Source organism: Natator depressus, chromosome 1, assembly GCF_965152275.1.
Source record: "Natator depressus isolate rNatDep1 chromosome 1, rNatDep2.hap1, whole genome shotgun sequence".
In the NCBI taxonomy this organism is placed as follows: Eukaryota; Metazoa; Chordata; order Testudines; family Cheloniidae; genus Natator; species Natator depressus.
Genome location: NC_134234.1, coordinates 100,051,169 through 100,063,279, shown reverse-complemented (window position 1 = coordinate 100,063,279; position 12,111 = coordinate 100,051,169). Strand labels below are relative to the sequence as shown.

Here is a 12,111-nt window from a genome sequence, read left to right as displayed (position 1 = left end):
CCTTTGAAGAGATCCCTGAGGCTGATTACCGCGATGTGAGAGAGCACATCAACGCCCTAGTCCACATCTAGGCATGCATGCAGCCCTAACCCTCCTCGCCCCAAGAGCCCGCACCGAATAACTTCCTTCCCAAAATAAAAGCCACTTACCGGGAACCTCTTCTGGTGTTTGTCCTTCCCCAAGCACCGGCCACCGCGACTGTCTGCCTTCCTCCTGGCCTGAGAGCAGCTCATGGCTGCATGCATCTAGGGATGCCAGGGTGTCTTCCTCTTCCTCAGCACCCTCACTCCCGCTTTGCTCCTCCTCCTGCCTTGTTGGACTGGGCTCTGAATTTTCCATGGTGGTACTCGGAATGGAGGTGGGGTCACCCCCAAGTATCTCGTCCAGCTCTTTGTAGAAACGGTAGGTCGCAGGGGCAGCACCGGAGCAGCTGTTTGCCTCGTGGGCTTTGCAGTGGGCATTCCACAGCTTCTTCACTTTAATCCTGCACTGCAGTGTGTCCCAGTCATGGCCCCTTTCCATCATGTCCCTTGATATCTGCCCAAAGATATCGTAATTCCTATGGCTGGAGAACAGCTGGCACGGACAGCTTCCTCCCCCAAACACTGATGAGGTCCAGCACCTCACCATTGCTCCATACTGGGGCTCGCCTGGTGCGTGGAGGCATAGTCACCTGGAAAGATTCGCTGAGAGCACTCCATGCCTGGCTGAGCAAACAGCAAACCTGGCTGAGGGCAGGGGAGTAGAGTTCAAAGTGATGACCAGAGTGGCTAGAACAGGCATTGTGGGACACTTCTGGAGGCCGATCAGAGCGCATTAACAAACCAGGGCGTCCACACTGGCACTGCGGCGCTCCAGCAGAGGTGCATCAAACGTTACTCGCCGAGGTGGAGTACCAGGAGCGCTCTAGCCGCGGAGTCAGAGCACTCTACGTGCCTTGCCAGTGTGGACACGTCGTGAGTTAGAGGTCACTGGGCTGCTCTAATGCGCTCTAACTCGCAAGTGTAGCCATGCCCTAATACATTAGGACTGACTCAGCTACAACTACACTGTATACGAAGACAGAAGTGACAGGCGCCTAACTGTCATTGACGTTTCATTTGAAATTTCCCTCAAAAATTTTGAACAAAATATTTCAAACCAAACATTCCCAACATTTTGGTTTGAAATTTTTGTGGGGGAAAACCAGTTTAATGCTGTGTTTTTGAGTTCCAATAATTTTGAGTTGCTGTACAGGGGAAATAAAATGTGACAATAACTTGTTAAAAATTGAGAACTTTTTTTCCTGCACTAATGCTGAACACAAAAACTGCTGAAAGAATTTCGTTCAAACTTACTACAAATATAATAATAAATATTATTAATACTATTTAGAATGTATGTGTTGTGGCAGCACTGAGGAGCACCAGTCATAGACCAGGACTCCATAGTGCTAGACTGTACAAACACAATGAATTCTTATTTGGACAGAGACCAAACAGCTGGGGTAAATTTCCACAGGCCCATTAACTGGATCTGTCCCCATGTGCGACTATGTTGCCCTGAAGATGAATTTTTCACAGAGATATGAGAATATGAAAGCAAGACATTGTAACTGATCCTGTTTTGCAGCCTTAGCTATAGTGGTCAAGTCTGGGCCAATAAATATGGGTTATTGAAAAAATATTTATTGTATATATATCCATATATTTTGTAAAATATCTCATCTATGTATAATTTTAACATAAAATGTATAAAAATATATAACTGGTTCAGGTACACTAAATTTATGTTGTCTCTGTGTTAATCATGTATTTATTAAATCAAATGACTATCGTATGGTACTTCAGTTATATACAGTATACAACATATATTGCTATGAATAGAGCCCATCATATTTTTTAAAATGTTACCAAAAAAGTACCAATTTCATAATGTTTCAAACATATTTTAAATGCAAAAACATTGGGCCTGATCCTCAGCCAGGGATGACACATACTCTTGGGGCGGGGGGGGTAGAAGCACAGTTTAAAGATTCTGGTGGGGCAGAGCCCCACGTATCACCTCTGGCCCCTTTCCCACTCCCCGTGCGCTCCCACACCCATTTCAGCTTGCCCCCACTTCCCTCACAGCTCCTTCCCCACTTACTTCTCCCATCACCTCCCTGCTGCTGGCGCAGTGTGGACCGGAGCAGGTTGCAGACACCTAATGTCAAGCCATGGTAACTATGGCTACAGGTGAGGAAAGGACGGGACTCAGCGGGCTTCTTCGTGCCCCCTCTGGTGGAACTGTGCTGCCAGTCCGGTTGCTCTTCCCTGTTCTTGGTGCCTCCTACTGGGGCTCAGTGGGAGCACTGTGTGCTGGGGTCTTTTCCTGGCACGTGCCCCTCAGCTACGCTCAGCCCGACTCCTACCCTGACAGAAATCTGGGGTGGGGGCGGAGGAAGAGAATGAAGAAAAGATTAACTGAATTAGAGCATCATAGGAAAGAGCAGGTGAGCAAGTCTGATCACACCCCCCGTTTTAACATCCTACTCTCCCTTGGCTTTTGTGACTCCATCCTCTCCTCTTTCTCCTCCTCCTCTTATCATTGATGCAGCATCTCATTTGCTGGACCCTTGCCTCTTCCACTTCCCATGTTTTTGGCTCACGTCTATTCCCTTTCCCTAGGTGAACTCATCCAGACATCTGGCTTTTACTAATATCTTTACATCAGTTAGTCAGAAATCTACCTCTCCCTTCCTGATCTGTAGCCTATTGTCCAATCCCTCACCTGGGCATGTCTCTTTAACATCTTCTTGAGGATTTCTTATGTCAAACTTAAAATGGCCCCAAATTCCTAGTCTTTCTTCACAAGTTCTCCTCTCTTTATCCCATTCTTTGTCATCACAGACAGCGACACTTCCCTCAGGCTCCTGCCTTGACATCATCTTCAGCTCCAGTCTCTGAAGACCCACACACATCCACACGCTATCCTAAACATGCAACTTTTTTACTCCCTCCACATTTCCAAAACTTACAAGCTTTCGTTTCCTGCATTGGCAACTGTGATCTCATCCTTTCCGCCAACTGTTTTCCAAGCAACGTCACAACTTCTCCATGAGGACTATACCTTCGTTAAATTTCAACTTTAAACTTCAGGGGCGAAATGCTGGCCCTATTGAAGTCAATGGAAGTTTTACTATTGACTTGAAAGGAGCCAGGATTTCACCCCACCTGCTTTTATTACAGCCCTGGTAAAAAAAACAAACAAACAAACAAACAAAAAAAAATAGGCCAACATTTTTACAAGTGGAAAACAGTTCTTCATTCAGACTTCCTACTTTAAAAGAAGTCTGAAAGGAACTTCCTCAAATGCTCCAAACAAATTCAAGGTAAGACCCTGAGCCTACGTTGTGATACATGTGGGTGGACCCCTGTTTCCCAACAGACTCCCACTGACTTCAGAACCTAAAAGGAGAATGTTGTGAGCTTCTGGGATCTGTTTCACAGGGTGTACTTATAGTGGACGCTAGCTGTGCCTGTTTTATAGAAGATGCCAACCTGACTTGCCCCTAAGAACTGCATACTATCCTCACTCAGAATTCAAGCCAACTATTGTTGCCAATGGCAGTTGTGCTTGTGGATTGAGAGGGTTAGGTCTGTTACTTAAATACAAAAACTTGCCTTTTAAAATCTGGTGGTGAAGTGTTGTCCTCAGGCTCTGGCAGTTATTTTAAGTCAGAAGAAAACTACATGCCATTAATGCTACATGCCATTACAAGATTATGTGAATGCTGAGTGGAGCAACTGAATTAGTACTATACACACACACAGATCAATGAGTTGCCCCCACTTATGACACATTTTAATTTGGCCCTGTAACTTTAAGAGTCTCATCTGATGTCTAAAAGATTGTTTTTTGCTTTGCAATGAAATCATCCGGTGTCCTTTGAATGGGTCTTTCTTTATGAATCCAGTGTTTTCATACAGTAGTTTGTTATTCTGCCTATAAATATCAGTTGTTCCCAGCCCCTACAGTCCTATCCTAAGCCATACTATTGAACTCTTAAGAAATTTTGTAAAACTGGCTCTAATGTACAGTGTCACTGCGAGTGCTCTGGGTGTCTGGCAGCATGCTGTGTATACCATGAGCTTGCAGGCAAGCACTGTTGGAGTTCCAGGTCATATGAGTTGGAGGAAATCTTGTTATGGGTTGAGTGAAAATCCCATTGAGATTGATTGATAAGTGTGAACTCACCCTTCACTTAACGTAATTGTAAGCATAACCCCCCACCTGAAACAAAAGCTGTATATGAACCTGTCCAGAAGTTTTTTGCTGAGTATAGTTTGGGTTTGGTTGTGTGTGTGCATATATGAAGGGAGATCACACAAAAACTGAGAACCAATGAGTACAGAGAGAGAGAGAGGAGAGAGAAGGCCAAGCAGGAGCCTGTAAGCATAACCTGATCTTGAAAAATGCTGGAGAGAGCTCTTTTCGGTCTGGTGGTAGCTAAAGAGTCTTGAGGGCTGTAAGCTAAGAAACTGCTCCTTTTGTTCTTGGTTCCTTCTGTGGTCAGAGACTGGGGACTTTTTACATTCCTTGTAAATAAACAAGATTGCAACAAATAAAATACCAGACCCCATGAATTTCTACATCCACCTTGAACATCCCCAGTATTCCAAACTTTGACAAGCCAATCTAGTTGAAAAGGGGCACCACAGGCACTAAACTCTATGGGGTATAGTCCATTAATGGTCCCATTAGCACTCTCTGATTCTGAGTAAGTAGTCACTTGTATTAGTAGGACTGCCAGAAACAAAAATGCACAAATATCTAGGCACAAAAAGTTTGTTACAATAAAAGATCAAACCAACAGTTCCAAACCCAGCCCCAAATGGCAGTCCAGAACAGGGGTGTAAAAATAGCAAGAGGCCTGTACCATTTCCTTGGCACCATCTTCCTCCTGTGCACATGCAATTGCCCCCATACCTCCTGCTTGCTGGGCATTGTGCTGTGCACCATCCACCTGCTATGGCTACAGCTTCCCTATACCCATCCAGCTCTCAGTCCCAGCTCTCAGGCTGATGCTACCTGGCCTTTCCTTTGCAGCCAGCTTCTGCTCTAGTGCCCATAGGCCTACTGCTCCTGCCTTCATGCAGCCTCTGGCTCTTTTAATGACTCTCTCTTTACTGGCTGGATGTGCTGAAGATATTGATTTTGAGATCAATTTTGTTATTTTAATAAATCCATCCCCAAGGAGGGGTGTGGAGGTTTGATTTAAGGGGCCCAGAGCTGAAGTAGAGGGAAACTGAGGCAGGAATGCTTTAGTAAAAAGTGTAGATGTAGAATGATTTCGGGGCACCTGTTTTTTAAGCAAGTTAAATCCAGCCACGTGACATTTTTAAAAGAAGGTAGGGAAGGCTAGCAGGCTTTGTTATACATAGTGAGGTTTTACCTGAAATTCAGTACTGGCTACTTTTAGAAACAAATTTGGGGACAAATTGAATCAACCTGTTTGCGTTAACACAATGTGCAATAACATTTACATGTCAGCAACTGATGAGTTGTTAGTTTGTGAAAATAGGTTTACAAGCATAAATTCCACAGTGTGTGGGGAAAAAGTGATAGTGTAACAACTGCACACTCAAGTGATTGTGCGTGCAAGGATATGTGAAAGTTTGGCTCTTGGATTCTATTGGAACAATTAATATAGGAATGGTCTGTGAGTGATTTAATATATATATCAGTATATTTGGCTATTTAATTTGAATTTTATTGGCAGCAATACATTTATTGATAAACTGCAGCCACAATTCCATCTTTTGGTACTGAAGGAATTTATCATGGAAGGTACTAAGCATCTTCAGCTCTCACTGAAAACAGGAATTCAGCACCATGGTCTTTTAAAGTACATTTGTCTTTATTCTCTTAACTTTCGCTCAAACATGTTGAAGCTTTTAGGGGAAATAGTTTGGGTCCAGTTTGTAACTTCAGTATTGTAAAAGTTGTGGGGAAAAGGCCCTATGCATTCTAAAACCAGCTTCAGAATCTACTGCTTCATCAATCTGAAAGTGTCTAGGAATAAAAACAGTCTAATTCTTCTGGAAATCAAAGGCCTAGGCTGTCACAATCCTTATTCAGCTTGTGGCTCCTGTTGTGGAGAGAAGTGCAAGGAAGTGGCCAAGAAGAGAGGGGAATAAGCTATGTGTCACCCTTACTCATAGAAGAGAGCAAGGTTACAAACTAGCCCCAAAGGACTATGGAATATCTGCTCTGTCACTGCTAGGCATGTTGTAGTAACCAGTATCATTTGAGCTATGTGGACATATATTGATAATGCTGGCACCTAAACAAGGAAACAGTTACAGCCATATTAAAATCATAAAGAATGTTCACAAAGGGAAAAATGGCTAGAAATAAATATAGCTAAGTGTTTTAAAAGCATATTAGAAACAATGGAAATAGTAAACAATGAAACTTTTATAAAAGTTGAGGAAATAATTGAAGAAAAAAATGACATTGCATATAAACCAGTTCAAGTAAAATGATATATTTGATAAGATAAACAGTGATTTACAATTAGTTTATGAAGCTTTGCACAACATACTATTGTGATTGAGTACAAGTTATAAAAACAAATTGTTGTGTATACATTATTTCAATTATAGAGTTTTACTTCTTTAATAGAAAATACTGCTTGTGTGTTTGTGTTTTTTTCCCCTCTACAGAAAATGATGAGGTCATCAATATTTCATATGTTCATACTGAGCATGGTGGCAGTGGATGTCATTGTCGCTGCTAGTAATTACTACAAAGGAGAGTCTTTCAAGAGACAGCATGATGAATTTTACCTAGCTGAGGTGAGTTTACTGGGCTTGCTATCCAGATAGTTTTCAAAATGAAAACAGTAGACAAACTATGTGAATGTCAAGCAACTTGTCATTTCTTTATTCCCTTAAGCATTCTGAGATTTTTTTTGCAAATTGTTCAAGTTCCTCCGTCTGACAATGGCTGACAGCCCTTTTAAAAACAAAAAACAAGAACACAGCCTTCTGAAAGGTAATTTCCTCAAACAAAATGTCAGTGGTAATGAACTGAGGCTTGAGTACAACTTCTTCAGGCAATGCATGGCTGATAAGTTGCTTTTTTACCAACAGGAGTGCAGAAAGAAGAATTTAACTTGTTTTTATTTCAAACCAAATAAACATACTTTGTAAAATACAGGCCTTATTCTGGAAAGCATCCCTATTCAGGAAAGCTCTTAAGCACATAATTAATTGTAATCTTGTTCCTAAGTATAGCCTGAACAGTACTCAAAATAGCCTGAATTTGGTTTCAGAGTAACAGCCGTGTTAGTCTGTATTCGCAAAAAGAAAAGGAGTACTTGTGGCACCTTAGAGACTAACCAATTTGAGCATAAGCTTTCGTGAGCTACAGCTCACTTCATCGGATGCATACTGTGGAAACTGCAGAAGACATTATATACACAGAGACCATGAAACAATACCTCCTCCCACCCCACTCTCCTGCTGGTAATAGCTTATCTAAAGTGATCACTCTCCTTACAATGTGTATGAAAATCAAGGTGGGCCATTTCCAGCACAAATCCAGGTTCTCTCACCCCCCCCCCCCCCCAAACACACACACACAAACTCACTCTCCTGCTGGTAATAGCTCATCCACTATTACCAGCAGGAGAGTGAGTTTGTGTGTGTATGGGGGGGGGGGGGTGAGAAAACCTGGATTTGTGCTGGAAATGGCCCACCTTGATTTTCATACACATTGTAAGGAGAGTGGTCACTTTAGATAAGCTATTACCAGCAGGAGAGTGGGGTGGGAGGAGGTATTGTTTCATGGTCTGTGTATATAATGTCTTCTGCAGTTTCCACAGTATGCATCCGATGAAGTGAGCTGTAGCTCACGAAAGCTTATGCTCAAATAAATTGGTTAGTCTCTAAGGTGCCACAAGTACTCCTGAATTTGGTGACATTGTGGGCATGATGCAGAAAAAATTATTCAATAGCAGTTTTGGAGAAGGCAGAGGCTGTGCTTTTGGAATGATGAAAGGGTGAAAAGGAGCTGTTTTGTAGGTGGCTGGATAATTTTAATGCTGCTGGCATTCTGTTGCAGAATCATAAGACTGGAGGGGACCTCGAGAGGTCATCTAGTCCAGTCCCATGCACTCATGGCAGGACTAAGTATTATCTAGACCATCCCTGACAGGCATTTGTCCAATCTGGTCTTAAAAATTGCCAATGATGGAGATTCCACAACCTCCCTAGGCAATATGTTCCAGTGCTTAACCACCCTGACAGGAAGTTTCTCAATGTCCAGCCTAAACCGTCCTTGCTGCAATTTAAGCCAATTGCTTCTCATCCTATCCTCAGAGGTTAACAACAACAATTTCTCTCCCTCTTCCTTGTAACAACCTTTTATGTACTTGAAAACTGTTATGCCCCCCTCAGTCTTCTCTTCTCTCCAGACTAAATAAACCCCCTTTTTTCATTCTTCCCTCATAGGTAGTGTTTACTAGATCTTTAATAATTTTTGTTGGTCTTCTCTAGGCTTTCTCCACATCTTTCCTGAAATGTGGCGCCTTACTAAAGTCAAAATATCTACCACTTCCCCCCATCCAGAGGGCTTGTTACCTTGTCAAAGAAACCTAAGCAAAGGAAGTTGATTTGACATGATTTGTTCTTGACAAATCCATGCTGACTGTTACTTATCACCTTATTATCTTCTAGGTGTTTTCAAATCGCTTGATTTGCTCTATTATCTTTCCAGGTTCTGAAGTTAAGCTGGTCTGTAATTCCCTGGTTTGTCCTTATTTCCCATTTTATAAATGGGCACTATGTTTGCCCTTTTCCAGTCCTCTGGGATCTCTCCTGTCTTTGATGACTTTTCAAAGATAATCACTAATGGCTCAGATAGCTCTTCAGTCAGCTCTTTGAGTATTCTAGGATGTATTTCACCCTGGTGACTTGAAGACACCTAACTTGTCCAAGTAATTTTAACTTGTTCTTTCCCTATTTTAGCCTTTGATCCTAACTCGTTTTCACTGGCATTCACTATGTTAGATGTCCAATCGCTACTAACCTTTTTGGTGAAAACCTGAAACAAAAAAGGTCATTTAGCACCTCTGCCATTTCCAGATTTTCTGCTATTGCTTTTCCCCTCCCTCATTGAGTAATGGGCCTACCCTGTCCTTGGTCTCTCTCTTGCTTCTAATGTATTTGTATAATGTTTTCTTGTTACCCTTTATGTCTCAAGCTAGTTTAATCTTGTTTTGTGCCTTGGCCTTTCTAATTTTGTCCCTACGTACTTGTCATATTTGCTTATATTCATCCTTTGTAATTTGACTTAGTTTCCACTTTTTGTAGGACTCTTTTTTGAGTTTCAGATCATTGAAGATCATCTAGTTAAGCCAGGGTGGTCTTACCATACTTCCTATCTTTCTTATGCGGTGGGATAGTTTGCTCTTGTGCCCTTATTGTCTCTTTGAAGAACTACCAACTTCGAAAACAGACTCCAACGAGAGACTGCTGAATTGGAATTAATTTGCAAATTGGATACAATTAACTTAGGCTTGAATAGAGACTGGGAATGGTTGATTCATTATAAAAAGTAACCTATTTCCCCTTGTTTATTCCTCCCCTGCCCACTGTTCCTCAGACGTTCTTGTTAAACCCTGGAGTTGTGCTGGAAATGGCCCACCTTGATTATCATACACATTGTAAGGAGAGTGATCACTTTAGATAAGCTGTTACCAGCAGGAGAGTGGGGTAGGGGGAGAGAAAACCTTTTTTTAGTGATAAACACCCATTTTTTCATGTTGTGTGTATAAAAACATCTTCTGTATTTTCCACAGTATGCATCCGATGAAGTGAGCTGTAGCTCACAAAAGCCTATGCTCAAATAAATTGGTTAGTCTGTAAGGTGCCACAAGTACTCCTTTTCTTTTTGCAAATACAGACTAACACGGCTGTTACTCTGAAACAACTCAGAAACGGTTTTCCCCTTAGACTTGCTTCCCATGGGATCTTACCTACCAACTCCTACTTTTGAGGTGCCTTGTCACTCACTGGAATCCACAGCCCTGAGTTAGTTGCTTAGGGTCTATGTAGAGAGTTAGACTCCTAAGAATGGGATCCATAAAGAGCTAGCATGCTGTGTGGGGAGCCACTCAGCACCTAAGCTAGCCAATAGGAAATGCTGAGGAGAGTGGCCTAAACCCATGATGTAGGAGACTGGGTTCAATTTCCTCCTCTGCCTCATGTGGAGCAGAGATCTGAACTTGTGTTTCCTACCCCTTAGTGGAGTGCCCTAGCCACTGGGCTATAGAATAATGTATTGGTCCAAATTTAGTCATTCATTCTCACTCTAGCCCAATGCGTTAATTTTTTATTTATACACATTGGACCATTTTCAACAGGACACACGCACAGCAGATTGTACCATAGCCTAGGGAGCATGGCTGAGTGGTGGGAGGCCCAAGTTCAAATCCCTGCTCTACATCAGGCCAAGGAGGGAACTGAACCCAGGTCTTTTACATCCTGGGTCAGTATCCTAATCACTGTGCTAAAGGTTATAAGTGAAGCTACCTCCTCCAGCCATCTGATATGGGTTTAGGTATTCTCTAAGAACTCCGGCCAGACTAGAATCCACAGGGAATGCCCAGTTTTAGGATCCTGCTGAGGCTTAGGTTGAATAGGTGCCTAAATTGAGGCAGCTGTGTGCATGCTCACTGGCAGAAACATACACAGCTAAGGAGCTTTTAACAGTGGAAACTCAGACCACTAGGCATTTTAGTTACCTCCAAGGTTAGGCAGCAGCTCAGCAGGGTTTTGAGGATCTCAGTGATGAGCACTTTAGGTGCCTGAAGTGACAATTAGATGCTCATGTCCATTTTTGGCACTAGCCCTAAGTGCCTAAAATAAGACACCTACATTGAAACTTGGGTACATAATTAAATGGTTTATGGGTAACTTTATTTCATTAATTGGTTTCCATTATCAATGCTTGCTATATTAGATCCACAATTAATATCTGATATTTTTAAATTCTGTGAGCTATAAGCTTCCCTCAATTGTGAGACAAAGATGGGAGCAAAGAAAAATAAAATGGGGTACCAAAGCCCAAAGTCCTGAAAGAGTTGACAGTGGAGAGGAGCCAAGGCAGCATTGTTCACCCTCATCCCTGAGCCTGTGGTACCCCACAACCTCAGAGCCAAATGTGTAGCCAGTGCTTCAGAGCTCTGGGAATAGCGGTATCAGTGTAGGTAGGGCTTGCGCTGTGGAGTAGTCAGTCTGCAATTATTGGTCCCAGTTTAGGAAGGCACTTAACATTGTAGACTCAGACTTTAAGGCCAGAAGGGACCATCATGATCAATTAGTCTGACTTTCTGCACATCACAAGCCTCAGAACCTTTCACTACACTGCTTTCAATTCCCTGGGCCAATTCCCCACAGCCCCAGCCTTCACCAAAGCTTCATCCTTACCTCAAGGCTCATCTAAGTTCAGGCCAGCCAGGAGCTCTTCATCACTCAGTAGTGCTGCTGTTCCCTTTGGCCGGCCAGGAGCACTAGCTGTACTCCTCTGGCTCCAACAAAGAGCTGACGGTCTCTGAAGCTCCTTTTATATGGCCTCCGGGGCCCTGACTGGCTGCTTGGAGGACTCCTCTAGTGCTCCTTTCATGGAATGGATGTGGCAGGACACTTAGGCCTCCAGCAAGGGCCTTCTGAGCCTATTCTACCCTGTCACAGTCCTCTCCTCCCCAACAGGATTGGGGTGCTAGTTCTATACAGGATAAGTCTTCTTACCCCATGTTTTGCCCCACTCTAGCAGGGTCTTCTCCCTCCCAAATCTCACTGTCCGAGAGCTACTAGTAATTGTCTGTGCCCTGATCTACCAGGGTCCTTCTCTCTCAGGTCTCTTCTCCTAGAGAGTTTGTATTAGTCTTTTTCCCCTTTCAATCAGGCCTCTCCCTCTATCCAGAGAGCCTCTAGCCAGTCTCTGCCCTGGCCTCTCAGGGTCTGCTTTCCCAGGTCTTTCTTACCTGGAGAGTGTGTCCACAGCCCCTTTCTTCACTTTCATCTTCTGGACTTCAGGGTCTCTAGACGCTCAGTATCTAACTGTGTCTCAGAACCATAT

At 43.1% G+C, this 12,111-nt stretch overlaps 1 protein-coding gene across 4 annotated transcripts in view; it reads left to right on the top strand.

Moving 5' to 3' along the window:
* The window catches only part of NALCN (sodium leak channel, non-selective), a 350,272-nt gene that overhangs the window by 193,173 nt on the left and 144,988 nt on the right, over window positions 1-12,111 (top strand). For all 4 annotated transcript variants that reach the window (XM_074963156.1, XM_074963170.1, XM_074963152.1 and 1 more), the window contains one exon: window positions 6,690-6,821. In XM_074963156.1, the coding sequence (XP_074819257.1) occupies window positions 6,690-6,821 (132 nt within the window). The remainder of the gene's footprint in view (window positions 1-6,689; window positions 6,822-12,111) is intronic.